Genomic DNA, 25,410 nt, shown 5'->3' with positions numbered 1-25,410 from the left:
TATATATATATATATATATATATATATATATATATATATATATATATATATACATACATACATATATATATATATATATATATGTGTGTGTGTGTGTGTATATGTGTGTATGTATATATATATATGTGTATTTTTGTACATACATATATGTATGTATGTATTATTTTTCTTTTACGATTTAGCATCATTAGACGGAAGTCTAGGTTACGTTTTACCAGTACCGGAGAAAACATATCGGAGACTACTTATGTTACAAAATGTATTGGTCACACATATTTGTCATATTGCAGGCTTGAATCCAAAAGCATATCGGTAAGCATAATTTTAGAACTAAGAAAACTTAATATAAAAAATTAGAAAATACTTAATACCAAATTATCTTAAAAATCTTTATTAAAAAACGGAAATTATAGATTTATTATATAAAAGTTTTCCACATCATTTTGTAAAGTATAATCCTCATTCCTTTTAATATAGATTTAATGTGATTTAAAAATTAACTTTTCAGTTCTAATGGTTTTGCTTTGTTGTAGCACGTATAAAAGTTATGTACGAAATCAAGGTAATCCAGCAAGAGGTATTATTGATGGTGATTTGGTTTGGCGCTACCTTTTCCTACCTAACAACGAGAAAGCAGATGTAGCCAAGAAAATTGGAACGCGCGTCCAAGAAATTGTTGAAGATATTACGGAGATTGATCGACAAACAGCGCACTTTTAGACATAGTTATACTTAATTAGATATATATATATATAAGCTTTTATATTATTTTTATACTAATTACCTAAGGGAAGTTTCATCGCATATCAATATAGAATGCTAAATGTACACAACAGTACGTACGTTTTGAAGTTACTTCAGTTACTTCAGTTGTTTAATTCAAGGATCGTGTCGAAAAACCTCATTAAACCTAAATTTATGGCATTTTAATACAAAACAACAAATGTAATTTATATATTTATTTTATACAAAGTAATAGAGTGGTTTCGTGATAATATTTTCTGACACACAAAAATAAAGTGATTGTATATCATATATGTGTAACGAGATTAAGCGATTAAGATATTATCAGTATTAATATATGAGATATATTTTCTCAAATGCATCGACCATTTGCGTTATCCATCACTCCTTCCCGGAGAAGCATTGTCGAACGACGAATAACTAGACGAGAAATTCAAAGATGTATGTGGCATTTGAAGATGTAACTATATATACACGTATTTTGTACATATGTAAAATATAAAATTCCTCAAATCTTTTAACATACGTGTAATCAATAAGTCTTGTTGCAAAAAAACTTATAACTTAACGTAATAAGTGTAAGTTATCTTATAAGTTCGGAATTATATGACTGACATCAATATTACTTATTGATCAAACAATTCATAAAAGCTAATCATATAAAGAGAGAGTTTTCTGAATATATTGTTCCATTTCTTATATTTTATAAATTGAATTTTTTTTACCTACAAGTGAGTATCTCAATAAGAAATCCGGTATTGGTGTGTATATAATGATTACTGTTAAACACTTTTTTAAATCATATATTTAATCATATATTTAGTGTCTGTTGAGCCAACGTTGTTAGAAAGAAGACTGTGCGAAGCATTCGATGTGTTTGACAATGCAAGAAGTGGAGAAGTAGACGTTAGAGATTTGGGGACTATAATCAGGGCATTGGGTATTGTTTATCATAAAATGAAATCTGAATAATTTTGTGTATTTCTTACACAATACTTACAATTACTTAATATATCTTATATTGTTTTTTTTTTTTTTATTTAATAGGGTGTGTGATCACTGAAGCTGAGCTACAAGAAATACAGGTAGAAGTCGAAGACGTCGAAAATAATTGCGTGCCACTGAATAGATTTGTAGAATATATGCGCAAAGCAATTAATGAACGCAAGTATGATCATTGATTTTTTTTTCACTATTATATTTAAATTACTCAAAATAGCATTGAAGTATGAACATTATCATTTCTTAATATCATCTTTATATTTAAAATAAAAAATAAACACTCTGTAGAGAATTATTTTATCTTGCTCCTTCACTTATACTTGATTTGATTGACTACAGTGTTTAAGATTTTAATTATCAAGCTTATTCAGTTTTTAATAATTTTACTTACAGTACTTAAATTAATTATCGATATTTAGGTTTAAACCAGCAGAACCTGAAGATTTGTTCAAAGCGTTTCAATTATTAGATCCCGAAAATCGCGGGTATGTTATGAGAGATGACTTAGAAAAAGCAATTATGGAAATTGGAGAGCCATTTACAAAAGAAGAAGTAGCAGATATGATGGCTGTAGCTTGTAACACGGAAACTGGAAAAATTAATTACGAACATTACATCAACTTGCTAATTGTGCGTAACAATATATATTTGTTTCTAAGATTTATTTACCAAGAATACTTCCTATCTAGAAAAAAAAAGATTTACCAAATTGATAAGATCTATCATTTGAAATCTTTTACTCCTAAATAAAAAAAATATATATAGGCAAAAATTCCCGAAGATCTCAATGTATATAGTATTGTTGATAAAATGGATGCTGCAAGATTGGCTGCACCTAAAAAGCGCAGATTGCAAAGCATATTTTATAAGGAAGACGGAACCATTTGACCAAAAAACTTATTTTAGTAAATGTAATTTTTTTAAAAACAGATTAATATATATAATCGACATGCTCAATTTCTTTATTATGCAAGATTATGTAAAAATATAAAGTATATTTTATATATACTAATATACTGGAAAGATATTAATATATTTTTAAACTATACACCATTAAAAAATATTAAACACATGTATGTGTATATATATATGTATACACATGTATGTGTATATATATATATATATATATATATTATGTATATATATTATTATTATTATTATTATTATTATTATTATTATTATTATTATTAGAGTATATATATATATATCTTATTTGGAAGATATACAGACGTGTTTTATAATAACAAAATATTATAAATTCGAAAATATTGGAGGGTCGCCTTTAGTAGCCTGTGCCATTACTGCATTTAACAAATCTTCACTCTGAAGCATTACCTGGTTATACATCGCCTATCGAAATATATAAGCCCCACAAATATTATTAAAACAAATATGAGAAAATATTTTCAATTTTAGGTGGAATAAACAGGAAAGGCACACTCACGATATGTTCTAGTCCCTCTTGCACAGAGTGGTCTCTGGAATACAGCATACTTATTTTTGAGATTTGTGTTGCAACTGGACTTTTCTTCGAGATATCTTCGGCAATTTCTATCGATTTTCTCAATAAGCTGGATTAAATTGTCGAATTATTTACATGACTTCCATTTATACTATTAAAAATTTGTATTTTAACATATATTTTTTAATTTACCTCTCTTCATTGTCCAACATACGATTTACAAATCCATCTTTTAGTGCTTCAGCTGCTGGATATTTTCGTGCTGTATAAACAAGCTCTCTCACTAAGCTGTCAGATCCTACAATCTTTGGGAATCTCTGCAGCGTACCTACATCAGCTGCCATGCCTATATCAATCTCTTTTATTTGAAAATATGCATCAGAAGAACAATAACGTATATCAGTTGCAGACACCATGTCTACACCTGCACCAATACATGCACCATGCACAGCAGCTATCACAGGTTTTGGGCACTGTCAAATAGTTTTGTATCAATGAATTTATGATAATTGTATAAAATAAAAAATAATTATATACTTTTATACTGCTTGATTTTAACTTAATTTTTAACAATTAGTGAAAATTTTATCTTATTTTATAACTTTCATATATGACAAAATACCTTTTCTATTGCATTAAATGTATCTTGATAATCTCTGATTTGGTTTTTCATATATTTGCATTTACGTGCAATATCATCATATTCTGCTATATTCTGACTTAGTTGCATCATTCCCTGTAGGTCAATTCCTGAAACAATAGTTAAATAAAACTTTTTCTACATGTATGATTACATATATATAAATAATTGCAATTATTCAATAATTTACCTGCACAGAATGCTTTACCAGTAGCTGATAGAATAATTACTCTACATTCTGGATCCTTTCCTAATGTTTCAAAACATTCTTTGAATTCTCTATAATAAAATTATAAAAATATAAATGTTTAATCAATTAACAATCAATTATACAAGAAGAAAAATAATTACATACTGCCACATAGTTGGATTTATTGCATTTAGTTTTTCAGGTCTGTTCAATTTAACCATGTAAACAAATGGTTTTGGGATAGATATTGCTAATGTTTTGTAATTAACAGATGACATTATTGTAGAGTATTTCAGTGTAGAAGCTGTTTGTAACTCTATAAATATTCATAACATTATTAAATACCCATTTACTGCAAAATATGTTGCTTTATTCGATATAATCACTAATTAATATAATTAATATAATATAATTAATTAATATAATTATTTAAATTACTTAAATAAATTATATAACTATAATTACTTAAATTAATTTAATTAACATAAATATGATCACAATCATTGTGATCGTAAGTTAGGGTTACGTTTCATTATGTTTATTATGATAAGTTATGTGTTATATAATATTTATCTTGCCTACTCATTTTGACGCCATTGTTAAAAATTACAGAATTAGAGATAAACTTAATAAGCGTTTTAAACTGTTTATGCTAACTCATATAAAGAATATACATATATACGTTTGAAGAGAAATATTTTTAATAATTAAAAATATACACATTAATTCCAAAAATGTTAGATAACAATTTTATATATATCATAATATTTCTAATAATTAGAATAAAATACACTCATTACACTCACTGCACTCATACACATGTATACATAATGCTTACGTTTTATAAATTTGGATAATTGATTTTTCACTATATTGACTGCCATATTGTTGCACCATCGATGTATGGACAAATAGTTTGACACGGATGTTTTGGTATTAAATATTAAGTGAATATTTGTGTCTTAAAAAACTGCTAAACTTTACCTTAATATTTTTCTGGTGACAAAAGATTAATTTTAATAAGGTTATCAATTTCGTTAATGCTTTATGCATCGATCTATTCGTAGACCAAAGTCCGATCAAATCCGATTTATGAACGATGTCTTTGAAACAAAAATGAGCTTGACATTTATGTTAAGTGTTTTTATCAATCGATGATAAGATCGATGACAAGATAAATTCTAAAGCGTCTTCTACAATGGCAGTAGGAGTAGTAGTAAGAAATAAGCAGTAAGTAAATAGACCAATCACAATCGATTATTTTTGAAACGTGAGAATGGAATTGGTCAATTTGCTTACTGCTTATTTCTTACTACTACTCCTACTGCCATTGTAGAAGACGCTTAAAAGTATGAATAATACAAGCATAATCGACCATTGAATAAAGAATACCAGGAAGGAGTATAGAAGAGAAAATCCTTTGTTAGCAGTGCGAAGGATGTGACATCATAAAACTGAACCAATTGCGATTATCGATACCATAGGCCTGTTCTTTGTAGCTGCACTACTGAACTAGTGCAATAAGTTAGAGTGAGAAAACGTATATTTGTTTCACTTCAATATATTGCACCAGTTCAGCAGTGCAACTACAAAGAACAGGCCTCATGAATTGAAGTTGTGACGTCATGTTGTCGAGAGCAAGCAGAGACTAATCAAAAAGAACAGACCTATTGAGAGTGACAGATTGAAGAATATTTTACATTTTAATTGTTAAATAAGTATAAAATTGTTAGTTGTTGTTTATGTGGTTTTGCAAAAACAAAAGGACGTGTGGAAACATTTCATACGTAAGTATATAACATATTCTATTTAAAATTGAATAAAATTAAAAGCATAATTTATAGATTAACTTTGTTGTATCTTATGTATAATAAATGTTCAGCAGTTGTTTTAAGTTGTCTAAGCTAAAGTTGGATTGTTCTTTTAAATTTAGAGGAATAATCTAATTTCAGCACAGATAATTTCAAATACTTGTAAAATAAACATTTTGCTGAAATGTAGTATATTATTATGTAAAATGGGATATGTAAAATTTTATCACAATATATATGTATGTATATAAAATATTATATATGTATAATCAAAATTGATACAATGGAACTATATGTTCTCGGCTTTTTTTTTTAATTTTTTAGATATAAAATGAATGGTAACCTTTGAGGTAGCTCTTTAAAGCCCAATGCAGGATATTAATGCAATCGGTTTTTTACAATATTAACTTTATTCCATATGTTTCGGCCTCAATTTTTGGCCATTGTATTTACACTGAAGATAGCCAAAAATTGAGGCTGAAACGTATGGAATAAAGTTAATATTATAAAAAACCGATTATATTAATATCCTGCATTGGGCTTCAAAGAGCTACCTCAAGGATTACCATTCATTCTATATCTAAAAAATTATATATAATGCATTTTAATATAAATTAAAATATAAATGTTAATTATTAGTGATTTAATTATAATTAATGTTATTTAATATAGTTTTCCAAAACATCTGTTACAACAGCAAAAATGGATTGATTTTATGAATATGCCAAATTGGCAGCCACTACCAAACAGCAAATTATGCTCTAAGCACTTTAGTCCTGACTGCTTCGACAGATCCGGAAAAATCACTAAATTAATTATTATGGCTGTTCCTACTATTAAGTTTGAAAGATTCGAACAGGTATGTAAGCACATATATTGTAATTATAATAGATATTCATAATATGTTATATATTATAATATAAACTAATTCATTAATGAATATATATGTATTTTATAGATATAAAAACAGAAAAGAACACACAAAATAACTATGCTTTCCGAAAAACCTATTACTGAAACACCACAAGTAATGGTAAGTTTTATATACTATATAAAGCACATATATGTACAACATTCATAATCAGTTTTTTTTATTTTAATTTATTTCAAATTGGAAATTAGATTTTAAAGTAAATGAGTAACTTATATATATATTGTATATTATATATAAAATGTCTTATAAGAACATAAATTACTCAAAAACTAATAAGATATTTATTTCAGGAAGTAAATACTATTAATATGGATGAAGAGCCATCAACTTCTAATGAAATGTTACAATCAGTGTAATAGCAAGAAAATAATCTTCCTAATACTTCAAGTAAAGAGAAGAATGAGTCTTCTTATCCAAACCAGATCTTAAGAACCAGATGATATTCCAAGAAAAAATCATCTAAAAAGAAAAATTATGAGAATGGCTACAAATGAAAAGTTACTGAGAAAACAAATAACAAAATTACAAAAAGTGATATATCGACAGAAACGTCGAATTGAAAATTTAACATCTGTTGTCTCAAAATTGCAAAGAAATGGTATGATTACTTATAATGCTAAAGAAGTGTTGGTAAATTGTTTTGGTAGTAATAGAAATTTATTTTTAAATATATTTAAAAGAGCTTCATATAAGAATAAGAAATGCAAAAAAAAAGATGATATTCGAAAATTTGCAATAACTTCACTATTTTTCACCAAGAGCATATAATTACGTAAGAAACATTTTAAATGGTACATTGCCTCATTATAAAATTTTATCGAAATGGTATAAAACTATTAATGGTGAACTAGGCTTTACTTCAGAATCTTTTGAAATATTAAAAAAAAGATATAAGAATGTAGAAAAAAATATTTGTTGTTCTCTCGTATTTGATGAAATGAGTATAAGACAACACGTAGAATGGGTGAATGATAAAGTATATGGACTAGTTAGTGTTGGAAATAATGTTAGTGATGAAAATATTGGTTATGCCAAATAAGTTTTTGTTTTCATGATTGTTGCTATTAATGAATCATGGAAACTCCCATTAGGATACTTTTTTATAGATAGCTTAAATAGCAACAAAAAAACTGATTTAATTAATAACTGTTTACAATTATTGAAAAATTGCCGAATTACTATCACAAATATTACGTTGTCCAACAAATTTAACTGTGGCGAAAATTCTTGCTTATAAATTTGATTTTAAAACATGTTTAAGAAATAAAATGAAAAAAAACAGTATTTGTTTTACAAACCAAAACAAGAAATGAAAATCCTTTATTCATATTTCCAGATCCAGCACATATTATTAAATTAATTCGTAATATTTTTGGAGAAAAAAAAATTTTTTTGATGACCAAAATCAAGAAATTAATTTTAAATACCCTCAAAAGTTAAATGAACTGCAAGAAAAAGAAGGTTTACATTTGTGTAATAAAATTACTTGTGTAATTAAACGTTACATAGATTTTTTTAAACAAAAAATGAAGGTCAACCTAGCTATGCAATTATTAAGTAACTCTGTAGCAGAAGCTTTAATATTTTGTGCTAAACAATTAAAATTAGAGGATTTTAAAAATGCTGGTCCGATGATCAGATTTATTTTTATTATGAATAATGCATTTGATATATTAAATTCTAGAAAGATATCAAATTTTGGTTTTAAACAAGCTGTGTGAAAAAAATGTTGAAAAAGTTGAACAATTTTTTGAAAGTTTAACCGATTATATAACAAAGTTGAAAAATTGTGATGAAACTTTAATTTTAAATTGTAACTGAAAGACTGGATTTTTATGTTTGTTAATCTCTATAAAAAGTTTACTTAGTATTTATAAAATATCTATTGATAAATATAATCTATCATTCATACCAGCATATAAAATGTCACAAGACCATTTGGAGTTATTTTTTGGGTCTATAAGATCTTGTGGAGGATATAACAATAACCCAACTTGTCGACAGTTTATATCTGCGTATAAGAAAATATTAATCCGTGCAGAAATACGAGAACATGGAGTCGGGAATTGCATACCTTTGCAAAGTATTAATATTCTTAAATGTAGTTCAAATATATGCAACAAGACATGTATAGATCTTAACAAAAATAGCATTGTAAGTACAAATTTACAAAAAGAGTATTCAAAAAATTTAACATTTGGTCATGATTATGTATTAGACTTTAATTTGTCGCAATATTCTAAGGAAATAATAATTTATATCAGTGGTTTTGTTGCAAAAAAATTGTTTTCTATTGAATGTACAGACTGTTCATCAGCAGTTGTTGGAAGTAAAGATAATTTAGAAAATGCATTTTGGCATTTAAAGATCTGGGAGGGTTAATGTATTCCAGTGATGACCTTATTCAAATTTGTATGGATTGTGAAATAATATTGCGCAGTTTCTCATATAACGAATTATTAACGATGACATCATTAAAAGAAAAGTTGGAACAAGATATAAATAAATTTGTAAACATGCAAATTTTTTTACAGTTATCGATAAATCGTGATCTAAACACTTTAGAAGAGCATATCATTTATTTAATTACAAAAATTGTTACAGAGTTTTATAAATTGAGTATGCATCATATTTGTAAAAGTGCAATACACGCTAATAACCAAAGTTATGTTCGAACATTTTATAATAAATTTATTTTATTTAAAGGCCAATAAATAACTATTTATATAAAAGCTGTAATATTTTTTTTCATAGATTTTTTCCTGATCGAACAACGAGCAACTTCTACAATGGGACATTAATAAATATCATATTTTTATCAATTTTATCAAGAAAATTCATCAACTGACATATTACAGTTTCTTAACGGTATCTTAACTTTATCTTAACTTTAAAATAAGAAAAATAATGTAAACAATTGAAATAATAAAAGTAAAAACTTTATTATTTTAAACACATAATTTGTAACTATATATATTAAAATTGAATGTAATGTGACTTTTAACTAAGCGAACTTTCTTTAATCAAGTTTTACATTTGTTATATACTGTATACATTATTATACTTTGCATATAAATAAATATATTTTATATATATACAAATACTATATATTATACGTATTTATTTATTTCTTATAAGGAAAAAATATATATATAAATTTTTTTGTAATTTGTTGTTACAAGATATCTATGATATATATATATATATATGTACATATATATATCTTTTTTATATATACAATATATATTGTAACAAATTATAAAATTTTTCTATATATATTTTTTATATATTTTATTCTCTTCAAAGCAATATTTCTTTCTTATATACTTCCAACGTGTTTGAAATATACCGCCAAACTTGTGTTTCCGGAACGTCACAAATGACGTCATAAAATTGAACCAATGCATCTTATCGATTATCTGCGATATATCGCAATCTCCTTCCTGGTATTCTTTATTCAATGAACTCGACAAACCTAGAGAGAGAGAGAGAGATAAGTGACACAGGTCTCTACAGAAATCCGCGCCATGCGTCTCTCGTGCAACATGGCGACCGGTAAGGGGTTAGCAGTGATTTTTCGACCAAAAACCATCAATTTAATTAGTAATAATAAGTTTAACAAATTATCCTGCAATGCACTACAATATTGTAACTCGTGTCAACGGCATGTAGTAACTGTCAGCAACTGGAACTACGGAAGAGCAGAAAAAAGTAAGTATACATTTCGTCCACGACGACCTCGCTAGATTACATCATTATATGTTTTCCGGCAGAATTTTCTTCTCCACGCATTTGTCAATTGTCGTCTATTGTTTGACTCTTCGCGTTGACATTTCAATTCTTGATAACGTGTGCTTTAAACTGTCGTATGTCGTTTCATGTGTAGCGTTCAGCAATTTTTCCAAATACGACATAACCTGTTATACCACATTATTTTCATACGTGTGTCATGTACACACCGCAATAGTTTGTTCTAGAATATCGGACAGCTAATGTGAAATACATACATATATATACGTACTTTTAAATGTTTAACTATTTATAACCATAAAATCGTACATCCATAGTTATATCGTTAAATATACAAATTATTTTAATACATTTATATAAGAATTACTTTTTCTTCTATATACATTACAATATATAATTATATGTACATATCTTTATATATACATACATTTAAAGAATTATCACGATATATTTTCGTGAGTTACAATATATATATATATATGTGTGTGTGTGTGTGTGTGTGTGTGTGTGTGTTTGTGTGTGTGTGTATATATATATATATATATATATGTATATGTTTTAGATAACATAGGGAGGATAGTCCAACCACACAGATCCATACATTTAACTAATAAATTGTACGCAAAACGTAACTATTACGAGATCTTAGGTGTCTCAAAAAATGCATCTGCAAAAGATATAAAGAAAGCATATTATCAGCTTGCTAAGAAATATCATCCTGACACAAATAAAGGAGATCCAGATGCTAGTAAGAAGTTTCAGGAGGTTTCTGAGGCTTATGAAGTATTAAGTGATGATATCAAAAGAAAGGAATTTGATACATGGGGTGCTACCTCTGAGCAAATGGGAATGGGTCAAGGTCAGAATGCTAGAAACTATAATGCACATTGGCAATATAGATCAACCATCAATGCAGAGGAGTTGTTCAGAAAAATATTTGGTGATGCTGGATTCCAAAGTAATGCTTTTACTGATTTTGACGACTTTGCAGAGTCGAAATATGGTTTTGGAGCAGCACAAGAAGTATGAAAAATAAGATAATTTGCATCCTACTTGCTTGATAATGTAATATGAAATAATGCCAAATTTTCTTGTTACAGATTATAATGAATTTAACTTTTTCCCAAGCTGCAAGAGGTGTGAATAAAGATATTGATATAAATGTAGTAGACATTTGCCCAAAGTGCAATGGTTCACGCTGTGAACTTGGTACCAAGCCAGGAAAGTGCTTTTATTGTAATGGCACAGGAGTGGAAACAATAAGCACAGGTCCTTTTGTAATGAGTTCGACTTGTCGATACTGTCAAGGCACAAGAGTGCATATCAAGTTTCCTTGCGATAATTGCGACGGAAAAGGACAATCGGTATGAATATTTCTTGTTCATTTATGATATCCATAAAAGAAGTGCTAATAATTGCTAGTATTTTGCATAATTATATTACCTACCATACTGTGAACTTTTATCGCACAGGTGCAACGTAAGAGAGTGACGGTACCAGTTCCTGCTGGCATAGAGGACGGCCAAACAATTCGTTTGGCAGTAGGAAGGAAGGAAGTGTTTGTGACATTCCGCGTGGAGAAGTCTAGGTACTTCCGTCGAGACGGATCTGACGTACATACCGACGCAGAAATCTCGCTTGCGCAAGCAGTTCTTGGTGGTACGATAAGAGTGGAGGGTGTATACGAGGATCAGACTATACAAATAGTACCGGGTACATCGTCGCACACGCGCATCCGTCTAAGTAGCAAAGGCTTGAAGAAAGTCAACGGAGTGGGTTACGGAGATCATTATGTGAACATTAAGATAACCGTGCCTAAGAAACTAACCAACGAGCAGCAGGCACTATTGCAAGCATACGCTGAACTCGAAATCGGTACCCCTGGCAATATATTTGGTGTAACAAATAAGACCGATGGTAAGGGCAAACGATAAAATGTAATCCATTTATAGTACGATAGATTTGATTTGTCCATATTGATCCAATGTTTATGACATTGTTCACTATAGTTCAAATATTCATTGATATTGTGGTGAGACAATGTCACTTTTATCGCCATATTACATCTCTATTAGATATTTATACGTGTGTCGCTTGAGTTTTCCCCCTGTGCACCAGCTAAACTAATTGAATAAAGTATATTAAGACTATAAATGCGTTTCATTGACTTAAAGGTAGAAATTTCTGTAATAAAGATTTGAGTAAAAAGGTCGTATGTACAGTGATTAACTCAATGTAACGTATACTTGCTTTTCTTAAATGGAGTCTTTTGTCAGCTTCAATGTCTTTTTTAGGCAGGGCAGGTCCAAAGGTGCAAACTCAAGCGACACAAGAGGCTCAAAATGAACAGATAAATCAAGGGAATGGCCTGCTTAGTAAAATTAAAAAGGCCATATTCGGATAAATGAATAGTAAGTAAATTACTAGAAAAGACAATTTATATGACATATTTATCATAAATATTACTATTTGATATTTACTAATATATTGAGATATTTTTACCAATAAAATTGTAAATAATTCTATTAGTACAATATATTCTAATTGTACAATGTCCAATCAAAGTACACTTAAGAGACAAAGTCTAACAATTTTTTTGTTAGCAGAAAATATCAAAGATCCGTCGCAATTTTATGAATCAATCACTAAATCATTAAATTTCCGTTAATCAATTAATCTTCCGCAATAAATTTCGGACATTCCGTATGATATATATCCTAATAAATAACATTATAAATGTGTCGTATACGTATAAATTATGCAAATTTCATTGATATCTAATTATAGGTACAAAGCAATGCTATACAGGTCCGTTGCACTTGGTAGAATCTATACGAATAGCACTGGGGAATACATCTGATCAGAAAGAACAGTCTTCATCTTCTGAGCCCGAGCATCCAGGAGACAAACCTATAAACAATAGGTCTGTGCATGCCACTAAAGATACGTCAAGTACCAATAGAAAAAATGAAACTGATGTTAAAACAAAACGACAGAAAATGCCGTAAGAACGCTATTACGATTACCTAATAGTCTATAGTAATTTAGAAGATGTTATTCTTGCGTCGTTACAATGTTGCCGACAAATACGAGACTACATGCGCTAATATCAGTTCTACAAATGGGCATCATAAGGGATCATGTACACTTTCGATCAAAATAAAACAAGCACGAAAACTGAATGATTTGCTGAACTCGTGGATATCTTTATGAAGTAATAAATGAAGCCAACCTAGTGCCGCTTAAATAATCTAGCTGTACAGTCGTATATAATAAATTATACGTGTCTTCGTTTGTTACATTTCTTACTTAAACGAGAGCATAGTCAAATAAAGTGTACATGAAGATACAGATGGCAGAGTTATCTATATTATTAATAATGGTGCGCATATTTGTAAATTAATAAATACTATATAACGTGATTATATTCTTAAGAAGTGAATGTAAGCCAATGAAATCCTAAAGTACAGGTATAAATGTATGATATAACTGGTAAAGAATAGTATCTATAAGATAACCATTTACAAAAGCATATGTTTTGATTTTGGTTTGCATCTGCAGTGCAGATGCACATAGTTAATTATATACTTATGTTTGTGCTTTAGTCTCTCATGGGCCCAATTTCACTTTTTGATTATATATTTCTAAGAACTTATATTATCTTTCTATGTTCTCTCACACATACACGCACATACACGAACACATCCGGACGCGCGCACATATACACACACGGAAATACGAACTAACATATTTTTTTGGTGCAAGACAGCAAATATTTAAGAAATCAGTTGTGAGATAATATATGTTTCTCTATGTTACAAAAACGCGTTGCAGCTTATGAAATGAGAAGTATATTGCCTAAAATATACATGTATATATACAATCTCTCTACATTTCAGATCTATCTCAACATTTTTAATATATATACGTGATTATGTATATATATTACGTAATACGTTAACGCAGTAATTCAGAATAAATATGTAAGTGTCGGTTTAATTTGCTTATTTTACTTGAAATTACAGTTAAAATATAAAAGATAATTTCTATTGGCAAATAATGGTAATATTTTACGGATGATATTAACTCTTTATAGCCTGAATTTTTTAATGCTATTTATATAATGCTATTTATATATGCTTCTAAAAAATATTGTATTCGTGTAATGTGTGATATTTCTTAATGATAATTCCTATTATACATGGTAGTTTGTAGTTATTAACATAGATCACATTGAGAATCAAAGTATCAAGAAAATGTAAGTCAAAGAGAATATAATCCCTTAGTAGAGTTTTAAAATCCTGATAATCCGTAAAAAGTTGACAAAAGTATCGATGAATCATCTATAAAACGTTAAAAATAATTATTGCGTTCTGTTATTCACTGCCAGTGCTAAAATGCTATAATTCATGTTACGTATACTATAGATTTTCAATGCTGTCAGTAATTTTGAAACACAGCCAGCATTTATCCGCATCAGTGCCGGATAACTTCAAGCCTCGATCAGTAAGCCATATTTCAATCCGATGTTGGTGAGGCTCTGCGTTGCTGATACTTGTAATACGGCTACCATGATTGCTGCAATAGTAACAGCACCTTCCAAATACAGGCCATATAGTATTCGCACGTGACCGACGATGGTCGAAAGACCGCCCGCTGCAGTAAAATCCAAAGGAAATAGCACGCTCGCTGCGATCGGCCTCGATCGTGCTATGCCGAAGCACAGTACCCCCAAAATGTAGTAAGCGGCTATGATAGAAATTGAGATTTTGTTTTCGTCTTGATTGCTACTTTTATTCCAATTTTCATTGTCTAAGACTCGTGGTTACTTGCCCCGGAACTCTTGATTGATGACGTCAGAAGCAAGGAAATGTGTGCCCAACAATGTCTACAAAGTACGTAGAAATAAAAAGATATATGTCCAAGAAGTAACATTGCAATCGATTAAACGTATTTCTAAAATATTCTGAACTCTTTTGCTCTAATAATCAATAAATAATCGTAAAATTAACATGACATGTAATTTTGCCTTTTAATTTACATTTCGTCATTATTTTGTTATTACTTTTACGATAATTTAGTAATTGTTAGAGCAAAAGCAAAGTGTTCGGAATACTTTAGAGGTGTACTTAATCGACTATAAGTGTCAGTTTTTAGATATATCTTTTTATTTTGGCATACTTTGTAGGAATTTTGAAGGCATGCATTTTATTCGAAATAATAAACTTCGACATTATAAATCAAGATGGCCACGGCGAGTATCCAGAAGCTATAAGCAACGGATACCTCAGTAAGCATAATCAGTTTTTTTTTAAATTTCATATGCATTTTGCGAACTAACTACAGAAGCCTAACTACTACAGCAGAAAATGCGTTTGTAGAAAGAAAGAAGATGGTTAACATTTTTTATGGACGCATGAATAGTTTACCTGAAAAAACGAATGGCACAATTTTGACCCATTTTGGCATCGGCATAGAATAGTCCGGTTCCGTGTTGTCGAGTTGCAGATTTCGTTTAGCGTTCGCATATCTTTGCAAACGGAGGGCTGTCATTAAACCGAAATTCAGGATAAGAAGAAAATGTGCGGGAATGCCGATAGCAGCGAAAATTACACCAACCGTGCGGCCGGCGGTGGTACGTGGAACTGGTGCTCCAAAACCTATGAGGTTCAAAAATATACAGGATGATTCTGAGAAGATGTTATAACATTTTTATGGTGAAAGGACTCGAAAAAGGGATCATTGAGGTAGGAAAGTAATATTCTGCAATACTTCTTTATAAGAACCTAATAGCTTTTTTATTATTTAGTATCATGTCTAACAAATAAGCTCCTGCACTTTATTTTGTAATCAGTTTTATTTTATTTCTTTTCCTTTATTCTGAAAACATGTTTGTGTTATATGATTTATCTATTTATCAGGCGTAATGTTGAATAATAAAAAAGCTTCTAGGTCCTTAAAAAAGCATCACAGAACATTACTTTCTTATGTTAAATTGATCCCCTTACCGAGCTTTCTTGTCACAAAAATTTTATAACATTTTCTCAGAATCGCTCTGTATAGAGTAGTAAATGAGAATATATGACGTAGATATGATACTATTTCTACAGGTTATCGTAAAGTTACCGGGAATGAAGGCGGCGCGCGGATGTGATTATTGAAGAGTTAAAATGGAAAATATTCTTTGTTATAAAATCGCAATTCAGAACAGAAAGATCAATCGGAGATTCGGTATTACAATTCATCAAAGACGATCTAAAGTGGATTAAAACATTTAGAATTTTATGGTAGTTAACATGAAACTTCGCGCATTTACATTTGCGTCCTAGTATTGTTTGGCCTTTCTAATCTTCATTGGTATTAAAAAAAATCAGTTTCGATCTAATTAACGTACCTAAAGTAGTAATTAATGAAATTGCAAACAGCACGCAACCGGGAAATGTCCATAACTGTCCGCTATTACCGCTTTCGCCATAGCCGGAGGCGACAGCGACCAAAAGAAGTTTCTCATGTTTAGCCACGTACTGGCGAACTTTGTCGCTCCATAACGGTTCTACATCTTGATCCTGTTCCGTGCGCAATTGTCGCAGCTCTGTAGCTAAACCAACTGCCAGGTCTTTCTGCATGTTCTTCAGTAGTATGACTTGTTCGCGTTCGCGAGGTCCTTCTGCGGCACAAAACGCCGCTGCGCCTGCCATAGTCCACGTTACAAGCAACCACAGTAGGCCTACACAATGAATTGTCAGTATAGTTGAACAACTTTTAAATTAATACAAGAAAACGTTAAATGTAATATAATAAATATAATGAGACCGTACCAAATTGCGAGAATGCTAATCGCCCCATAAATCTCAAATACTTCAGAAATCTCGAGGTCCTTGAATTCGATGCATTCCCGTTATCTTCTTCAATGTCTCTGAGAGACGGTAAAACTCTTAATCGCAATGGTAAACCTATTATGGTTTGAACGGCTACGGACTTTGCCCACTTGGTTCGTATTATGCCGTTTCTCAAACGAGGCGCAAGTTCTTCGGATATTGTTGTTGGTGCACCTACAACATTTAGTTTTAAATATGTTTGTTTACAATGTGCCTAAACAGCACACGAAATTACATACAAAATTAATTAAACTAAATTTATTTACATATACAAAATTTATTTACAATACGTAACGTGTGTTTCTGGAAATAATTTTTAATTTATCCCTGGCAAAAATATAAATTGGAGAGTAAATAAAATGTAAACGAAGAGTGACGGAAGTGCAAGTAAAGCGCTTACAAAGCGTAAGTTGAGACATCGGAACGTAAAGCAAGTATACCCGCTTGCTTTACGTTCCGATGTCTCAACTTACGCTTTGTAAGCGCTTTACTTACACTTCCGTCACTCTTCGTTTACATTTTATTTACTCTTCAGTTTCTATTTTCGCCAGGGATCCTAAGATGGTCTTGATAAAATGTTTGCCTAAATTGCGAAATAGTATATATAAAATAATATATTTTGGACCAATTTCAGATACATTGTGACCAAAAGTTATAAACGTTTTACGGACATTCTAGAAATTTTTATATAGGATTTTGAAATATTTCATTCCATATCTAGTCTAAGATATTCATTTTTTTGCTATTCTTTAGGACATCTCGAAGAAGTGTGAGAAAAACAATAAAATGTCTTTGAGATATCTTATGTATCCAAGAAAAACATCCTTAGGTATCCAAAAAACATTCGTGTGCTGTTTAGGATGTTTACAATTTAAAAGGTTAAATTATGTAAATATATGTACTATAAATAGAAATATATAAAGAGAAAAAACTTTATATACAAATATAGACTAAAAATGTTTAGTTTAACAACTATAACAAGAAAAGACGAAAGAATAATTTGTTTAATCTTTAATTTCACAAAAAATTCCTCTTGTCGATTCAAAGCTTCGACTTTGTTAGAATATTGACTAATCTGAATCGAAGAGGATTCATCCTATATTCCTCAAATAAAGTTTTGCAATAATATCTCGTAAGGTCTTATATTCATATAGCTGGTAAATATATAAAATCGCGTCGAGATTTTTAGCGGATTGGATATTGAAGTTTCGCACTTTCTGGTATGTTAAGTAAATTAAACGATCAGACTAAAGAGAATGTCAAAGAGTCTTCAAGTTCTCGATGAAAGTTGCATTAGCAAAACACGCAGTGATCGATTGCTTGAAACTTGGTATATAACACATGCACACTGTGAATGTTATACCGTTCTCTTTGTGTGTAACTGCTATATTATGAGCTATACGCGCGCGCGTTTTCTATGCTTTTTTTTAAATATTATTATAGCTGAGTCATGTTTGGGTAAATAATACAATTGTTAAACGCTCACAAATGTTTCCCTAACAAGTTATTTATCAAAATTGTAATCTCTCTTTTACAAACTCGTCTTCGCCTTGTTTTAAGATCAGCTATCATTTAAATCATACATATATAACTATATATCACTCTCGCAAAAGCTCTCCAAAAAACTGTCCCTATTATACCTCAATAACTTTCAAATGGATTAAAATAATTCGCAGCGATTCGAGTTACACTTACGGATACCGCAAACGACGTCGTCGTCGTCGTCTCCCTCGTCGTGTTTAGCACGACGTTCCGACATTCTCACACAAAACTCGGTGACGCGACGGCGAGCAGCATCTTTGACGAGGGCGACGCGCGGATGAATCGAGTTCCTGCGGACCCGATGCCGCTTTCTGGTGCAGGGGGACCCTTTGTACGTCGGTTCCCGCTCGAGCGCGGCATCTCGTACACGAACGGGCGACACGACGCTTACCGGAGCGCGTGGTAGCGTCGCGACGTCCGGCACGTCACTGAGGGGTGTCGTGACGCCCCTACGCGCCGGTGGCGTCGGAAACAGGGGTACGTCCATGAGCTAAGGTCAAGATAAGGCCGCAAGCTACGATTACCGGTGACTTTATGATCGCTTCCGGCGATCTTCTTCTGGTCGATCATATAATCGTACATATTTCACACACCGTCGTCACCTCCCAGGAGAATGTTGCTATACACCCTCGACGTTATCATACGCTTTATACTGCGACATTATTCAGGCTTGAGATTTGGCTCGAGTCAGTTGTCGGCCAAAGATGTCTGCGAGCACTTGTTGAATCGACTCGTTCCACGCATGGGAAGCGTTCTCCAAGTGGTTCCTTTCTCAGGGTTTTGTTGGAAATTCGTGTGCTCCACTACATTTCGTCCACCAATGTAGGTTTAGAAACCCGAATTTTTGCCCCGATGTGCTTAAGCACATCTATTGTGGTGTGTAGTCTCGTTGCGACTTCATTCTCTTTCATCTGCTTTGAGGATAATAATATCGATTTATTTACGACAATCAGTCAACTGTGCGACGCACATTAATCATTATAGAATTATTCCCTTCGCAAACAGATCCGAATATAGTCGTAGGGAACCTAATTAATATCCTTCGTCGAAACATTTATTGCTCCTTAATGATCTTAATATTATACAGCATCTTAATATTGAGTCAAACTGACCACGTGGATAATTTGGTTCTTTATTATTTGCCATTTACTATCTCGATTTCGAGTCTGACGTTTTGATTTTGCTTAGGATATATTTCTGTCGATTCCCTTTGTCTACTTTTTGCTGATTTATCATATGTACAAAGTTGGATCGATCAGCCTCGCATGGAAATACACCTTACGTATCATTAATAGTAATAATGCTATCTCTCGATGCTATTGTATACATACTATACGAACTTATAGTGACAACATCTAACACTATAATCGACATATATCGTGGCGACAGTATATATCAAAGCTCTAATTTTCAAATATAAACGTACTCTAAGAGTGCATTTAGTCCGAAGTAGTGCGAAGTATGCGTGTGTGAATTTTTCGTTAAAGTTAAGAGAAAATATTGCACGTTGTATTTCATCCTAAGAAGATTCCGTGTTGTATATTCATAGCTAATATAATCAAGAGATGTTCTTTTTTCAGACGTACTTATTTCGGCCCATGATTAATTTTCAAGTATCGCCGATTGACTACCTTCAAACTGCTGTGAGAATATAAAGAGGCAAAACCGCGCGGCGACTCGACGCCTTGGAGAATTCAGAAACTACTGCTCGTGGAATGAAATTTTCGTGCATTCGGCGCGTTGCACCGCAAACAGGCCGAAAGGAGTGGTGGTGCGATCTCCTCCAGTGAATAGCTAAAATTAGAATACAGCCTTGGAATCAATGACGACGACCCTAAGCGTCGAGCGTAACGTACCATCGTCTATAACTAATTGCACACGTGCCCTATCTTCGATTAGATAAACTTTCCCGATGAATCCTGCGTGAGTGGAACCCGCGCCCACCTGGGTATAACAAGCGCACGTTCGTGCAGGCATAATGTAATCATATATAGTATAGTAGCACATTGGTATACGATATGTCACGCGATATCCCGGCTTACTCTTGGTTCCTGTAATACATATCAAGAAACATTAAATGATATTTCGAAATCTTAATTTTCATACAAGTTATATGTACAAGTTATATGTTATATTACATATTTGTGCTGCAAACTCTACTGATCCAAGTACAATTTTACCATTTGATAAATTGTGTTAAGAGAAATATCCCGAGTGTGACGTATTATATTTCTCCGATTGTTGCGAGGTACACTTGCGACTTATCGATTATTTAACCTTTTATTTCTTTTATTTTATTTTCTATACATCATATTTGCAATACAGCATCTTGTTATTCTACGTGGCTTATAAGATGCGATGGCCTCAATATTATATATGTGTGTGTGTGTGTGTGTGTGTAGATAATAAAGAATCTTCCAAAAAATATATAAAAAAATTTGAAACTACAATATATGAGATGTTAGGGATGAGATATTAAAGATGCAAGGTAAAATACATCATTAAAATTTTGCTAAAAAATGGCAAATTGCAAAACTTGGGAAATATCCCGCCGACAAATAACTCTACTTAAAAAATCCGATAAAAATTAGTAGAATTGTATGCAAATTTCATTGATATACTATATGACTTTATCTGAAGTATTTTATTGTTTCTACTGGGAATTTTACAATTTCTCACATTTTGTAACTCGACATTTTCAGTTCACTTAAAAGAGTTATCAATTTCTTTAGTTTTATATCGTGACATGTTTTTAAAGATTAAAATATATACTAATCTTATATATTTATTTAAATACATACGGCTTTTTATGTAATTTTATTATTTGTTATCAGATCGTATTATTTATACGATTTAATCGTATAAATTTTTCTAATATAATTCTATGAAATCTTTGAAGGAGGAAACTTTTCACAATCTAGACTGAAATTTACAGCGCGATTAGCGCGGCGCTATCTGTTATGCGTCTGCAATCACAGCCGCGAATCTGTAGACCGTCGGCTGCATGTACTGCGTCTTCGCGGTTCGCCAATGCGTTTGCGCGATATCGACCCGCATTTCGCGGTCTCGCCCTCACAAGCTATGCCGTGCCAGTTCCACGGGGGATGTTCCTCGGAGGACCCGCCGCGCCTATAATATGGAACATCGTTCTACCGTTCTCGATCGACGACGAGATCGGGGAACTCTTGAGGTGCGTTTAGACGGGCGCAACCTTTCCGCTATCGATTTCAGCTTTATTTGCGTGCGTGAACGTATCGCTTTCTAGGATCGCTCCACATTGCTAAAAATATGACAGCGAGTGAACGTCAAGCCATATCGGCGAGCAGTATAAAAGTAATTCGTATTTCGCTCTATACTGATATTTTTTATTTCGGAAAAATCGACTGCAGATTCATACCCGAGAAGTTCTGATTCGAATCCGTCAGTTCCTAGAAAGCAGAAATATCTGAAGTACGTCTCAGAGACATCTGAAAGATATCTAAAGCAAGTACAATGTCTTTTGAATGTTTCTAATGTGTCTTTTGGACATTTATGCTGTCTGGGTTTGTAGAATTTCATTTTATTTTTATTAAAAAAATTCAATATATTAAAAGGAAGGACCTAACTTCTCTTGCTCCATTCTATTCACACTTACGTAACAATATCGATTGCAAAGAGTCAATTTCACTCAATAATCGTCTGTCTAAATGTATCTTTAGACGGGAAGACGATGCGCAGCCTCGCTCGCAGGCTACTAGTATGGTCTGCGTTGGTGCTGTCCCTCCTGGTGGTCGGTCGTCTGCTATTCGGCTACGATTTCCGGCAATCGTCGGGGCTTGTTCTTCGCGACGAAGGTATCTCGATACCGGATAGCCACGCGAATCCGCAGCAGGATGCACAGCCAGGGCCACCCGTTTACTCGGCGGGCATGTACATGGCGGGTCGACGACCCCATAACACGAGTGTCTGCAGGTGGTACTACGGCCTGCCGGAGGTCCTCTCCTATCCACCGTCCAGGCTCACTTGGAGTCCCGAGATCGGCGAGAAGAGTCCCTACAGGTAGAACTATCCACGAACAATCGGATTAGATCTACGCCGTATAATTAGTGCGTCGATTCCCGATACCGGCCAAGTATCGGCGACGGAGAATCGGTAAACGTAACGGAGGATGCCGTCGGAGTATCGTGAGCGTCCCTACCTGCAGGATCCTGCCGTTCGTGTTGCGCGGCGCCGAGACGACGGACAGGTTGCCCCAGGTCACGCTGTCCACGCACGCCACCGCCGATCAGGTTTACGGGATCGTGGAGTTAGCCAGACGGTGGGAGGGACCGCTCAGCCTGTCGGTGTTCGTGCCGGGCCTCGACGCCGGCCTCGCTGTCGCTCAACTCGATCGGGCCTGTCGGTGCGAGCCTGCCATGTACAAGGTCTCTTCAACTTCTTCGTCATGATCGCGCGAGCCTCGCGACACACGGCCGTGTCGAACACGCAACGTTTCGACTCTTGAAAAGTTTTACATTTTTTTCTCTCTCTCTCTCTTTCTCTGTCTTTCTTTCGTTTGTACATACGCGATATAGAAGCGTCCGTGAATGTAATACGTTCGTTCTTAAAACACTCATTTAAGACTGCCCCAGATAATACAGGAATATTCTATGAATATTCTTTATGAATATTTGTACATTTAATATTTGTACATTCTATGAATGTACTAATAATGTTGTTATATGTTCATAGTGTTGTTATATGTTCATAGTTATTATATGTTCACAGAATATTCAAATGCTACAGCTATAAATGTTCTGTGAGTGTTCACAGAATATTTACAAACTATAGATTAATCATTGATTTCATCTTTACAATTATAAAAAAACAATTCGATTATTTCATTCGTAGATACGTTTTATTACGTGTATGTCATAGGAAATTTATCTTATCAGTTCGTTTGTGTAAATGTGACCTTGAACTAATTGCTTCGCATAAAGATATACGCCGGTCTCGCGTAGTGCGTTGCGCTTCGCTTGCGCGTGCACTTGACGCGAGACACTGCCGTGTCTCTTGACATTCAGGACGTATTACATTTAATCTAGATATAGCATTGTAGATCATTTGCTTTTACATATTATTTCATGTTAAAATAATTTCTCGAACGTATTGCGAAATTTCTCACAAGACCAGACATAAGTCTAGCCGAAGTGAATACGACATGCTTGCTGCTGAAAGCATGATAAACGCGGACATCGTTATACCTACATGCTCGCTTATGATTAGCATAACCATTCCGTCCATATAGACGATGCAAACTGTTTCGATTAATATCAGATCAAGAACACTTGACTATTCTCGCTCTCTGCGCGTGCGAGACTTGCAGATAGAAACCGTAGGAATGTTATACACAACGTAACAGTCGGCTAATATTTTTCAATTAAAAAGCATGCTGTAACAGCGGAAGCATGCTGAATCACGCGGAAGAAATTTGATGGCTTGACGAGTGTATATTTAGGCTAACATGATATAAAGCATAATTAAAAAAAACCAAAATCGATGAGACGGTAAACTGGATGTGATCAATGCGACTCATAAGTTTTCTTCAAATGTGGAATCCTTGGAACGCAAATTTCTACAGGCCAAATTTACGTTTATCTGCTTCAAATATTTGATAGAATTATATAAGGAAAATATATGTAAGTGAATCATGTTTTTGATAAATTAAGATGCTAAAATTACATAGAAAGCAATGTGTATTCAAATAAATATTTAATCATTTACAGTAATGTAGCCAGAAAAAAGTTTCGGGGGGGCTGTACTTTTTATTTTTGACGAGCAAAAAAAAGGTCATTTAAAAAAATTTTCCTCACACTTAGCGTAACCCAGAAAATTAATTTCGAGGAGGGCTGCAGCCCCCTTAGCTTTTTCCCCTTGGCTACGCCACTGATCGTTTAGTATAATATTTAATCGTTACACATGGTCTACAATCATAGCCGATTATTTTTGTAATAATCGAATATGATTGGCTAATTCTTACGGTTTATGACACCGATTGTAGACTATGCTTTAAGAATAAGTTACGCGCGCGTGATATAAAACGAAAGCAATTGATAACTTTCTTATATGAGTTGAAATGTGAGAAATCGGAATTTTCGAAAGAAAATTATAAGTTCAAGTCATATGATACACACACTTTAATGAAATTTCAAATAAAATTTGAAATGAATATATTTCTATAAATTTTTATTGGGTGTTTTAAGCAAAACAACCAATATTTCGTCGATTTTGGTTCTCAGATTTTATTCCAAAACATCCTTCTTGAGAAAAATTTTACTATATAGAACTATAGATTTTTAGTAAAATTTGCCTCAAAAAGAACGTTTTGAAATGTAATTATAAATAATATGAATTATCAGAGGAACATCACTCATAACCGATTCTTATAAATATTAATGAATATAGAGTTTTCTTTGTATATACAATGATGCTATCAAAC

At 32.3% G+C, this 25,410-nt stretch overlaps 8 protein-coding genes across 19 annotated transcripts in view; 6 read left to right on the top strand and 2 right to left on the bottom strand.

Moving 5' to 3' along the window:
- Positions 1-1,110, top strand: part of LOC116849922 (cleavage and polyadenylation specificity factor subunit 1) — an 8,890-nt gene extending 7,780 nt beyond the window's left edge. For 3 of the 4 annotated variants that reach the window (XM_032827581.1, XM_032827584.1, XM_032827582.1), the window contains exons 21-22: positions 183-312; positions 534-1,110. In XM_032827581.1, coding sequence (XP_032683472.1) covers positions 183-312; positions 534-720 — 317 coding nt within the window. In that variant the 3' untranslated portion in view covers positions 721-1,110. The remainder of the gene's footprint in view (positions 1-182; positions 313-533) is intronic. The other variant, XM_032827585.1, reaches the window with a different exon arrangement.
- A 278-nt stretch (positions 1,111-1,388) lies between these two features.
- On the top strand, positions 1,389-2,743 carry LOC116849923 (dynein regulatory complex protein 8-like). Its single transcript, XM_032827586.1, has 5 exons — positions 1,389-1,475; positions 1,568-1,684; positions 1,792-1,912; positions 2,166-2,376; positions 2,512-2,743. Coding segments are annotated over exons 1-5 (573 nt in total). The 5' UTR covers positions 1,389-1,474; the 3' UTR covers positions 2,635-2,743.
- A 151-nt stretch (positions 2,744-2,894) lies between these two features.
- Positions 2,895-5,288, bottom strand: LOC116849926 (delta(3,5)-Delta(2,4)-dienoyl-CoA isomerase, mitochondrial). Of its 3 annotated transcripts, none has more exons than XM_032827591.1 (7): positions 4,877-5,288; positions 4,204-4,354; positions 4,039-4,127; positions 3,831-3,958; positions 3,401-3,681; positions 3,191-3,317; positions 2,895-3,096 (listed from the first exon to the last, which is right to left on the bottom strand). In XM_032827591.1, exons 1-7 carry the CDS (start codon positions 4,920-4,922, stop codon positions 2,998-3,000), a joined length of 921 nt encoding a protein of 306 aa, XP_032683482.1. In that variant the 5' UTR covers positions 4,923-5,288; the 3' UTR covers positions 2,895-2,997. The 3 variants fall into 3 exon arrangements, with proteins under 3 accessions (XP_032683482.1, XP_032683485.1, XP_032683484.1); XM_032827594.1 differs by lacking the exon at positions 4,877-5,288 and adding an exon at positions 4,504-4,811; XM_032827593.1 differs by having other exon boundaries at positions 2,896-3,096; positions 5,023-5,286.
- Positions 5,237-8,064, top strand: LOC116849894 (THAP domain-containing protein 2-like). The gene is made up of 5 exons (XM_032827520.1): positions 5,237-5,242; positions 5,758-5,825; positions 6,522-6,716; positions 6,878-6,882; positions 7,214-8,064. Exons 1-5 carry the CDS (start codon positions 5,237-5,239, stop codon positions 7,549-7,551), a joined length of 612 nt encoding a protein of 203 aa, XP_032683411.1. The 3' UTR covers positions 7,552-8,064.
- A 2,212-nt stretch (positions 8,065-10,276) lies between these two features.
- On the top strand, positions 10,277-13,955 carry LOC116849912 (protein tumorous imaginal discs, mitochondrial-like). 2 transcript variants are annotated; one of them, XM_032827562.1, is made up of 6 exons: positions 10,277-10,494; positions 11,096-11,556; positions 11,634-11,897; positions 12,006-12,450; positions 12,828-12,944; positions 13,321-13,472. In XM_032827562.1, the coding sequence occupies exons 1-5, from the start codon at positions 10,311-10,313 to the stop codon at positions 12,935-12,937; spliced, it is 1,464 nt and encodes a 487-aa protein (XP_032683453.1). In that variant the 5' UTR covers positions 10,277-10,310; the 3' UTR covers positions 12,938-12,944; positions 13,321-13,472. The 2 variants fall into 2 exon arrangements, with proteins under 2 accessions (XP_032683453.1, XP_032683452.1); XM_032827561.1 differs by lacking the exon at positions 12,828-12,944 and having other exon boundaries at positions 13,321-13,955.
- A 153-nt stretch (positions 13,956-14,108) lies between these two features.
- Positions 14,109-20,642, bottom strand: LOC116849913. Of its 3 annotated transcripts, XM_032827564.1 has the most exons (7): positions 20,540-20,642; positions 19,547-19,867; positions 19,107-19,443; positions 17,352-17,585; positions 16,928-17,260; positions 15,963-16,193; positions 14,109-15,282 (listed from the first exon to the last, which is right to left on the bottom strand). In XM_032827564.1, the coding sequence occupies exons 3-7, from the start codon at positions 19,438-19,440 to the stop codon at positions 15,026-15,028; spliced, it is 1,389 nt and encodes a 462-aa protein (XP_032683455.1). In that variant the 5' UTR covers positions 19,441-19,443; positions 19,547-19,867; positions 20,540-20,642; the 3' UTR covers positions 14,109-15,025. The 3 variants fall into 3 exon arrangements, with proteins under 3 accessions (XP_032683455.1, XP_032683454.1, XP_032683456.1); XM_032827563.1 differs by lacking the exons at positions 19,547-19,867; positions 20,540-20,642 and having other exon boundaries at positions 19,107-19,461; XM_032827565.1 differs by lacking the exons at positions 19,547-19,867; positions 20,540-20,642 and having other exon boundaries at positions 14,109-15,111; positions 19,107-19,444.
- LOC116849917 lies at positions 19,444-20,624 on the top strand. The gene is made up of 2 exons (XM_032827571.1): positions 19,444-19,775; positions 20,534-20,624. The coding sequence occupies exons 1-2, from the start codon at positions 19,488-19,490 to the stop codon at positions 20,606-20,608; spliced, it is 363 nt and encodes a 120-aa protein (XP_032683462.1). The 5' UTR covers positions 19,444-19,487; the 3' UTR covers positions 20,609-20,624.
- A 1,329-nt stretch (positions 20,643-21,971) lies between the features above and the next one.
- Positions 21,972-25,410, top strand: part of LOC116849914 (beta-1,4-glucuronyltransferase 1-like) — a 5,890-nt gene continuing 2,451 nt past the window's right edge. The window contains exons 1-4 of one of the 4 annotated variants that reach the window (XM_032827568.1): positions 21,972-22,143; positions 22,219-22,286; positions 22,652-22,991; positions 23,137-23,356. In XM_032827568.1, the coding sequence (XP_032683459.1) occupies positions 22,663-22,991; positions 23,137-23,356 (549 nt within the window). In that variant the 5' untranslated portion in view covers positions 21,972-22,143; positions 22,219-22,286; positions 22,652-22,662. Of the gene's footprint in view, positions 22,287-22,651; positions 22,992-23,136; positions 23,357-25,410 lie in introns of those variants that run through there. The other 3 variants (XM_032827567.1, XM_032827566.1, XM_032827569.1) reach the window with 3 other exon arrangements.

Source organism: Odontomachus brunneus, unplaced genomic scaffold (genome assembly GCF_010583005.1).
Source record: "Odontomachus brunneus isolate Ranch 3 - 2012 unplaced genomic scaffold, Obru_v1 Obru_scaffold_128, whole genome shotgun sequence".
In the NCBI taxonomy this organism is placed as follows: domain Eukaryota; kingdom Metazoa; phylum Arthropoda; class Insecta; order Hymenoptera; family Formicidae; genus Odontomachus; species Odontomachus brunneus.
This window is presented reverse-complemented; position numbering and strand designations above follow the sequence as displayed.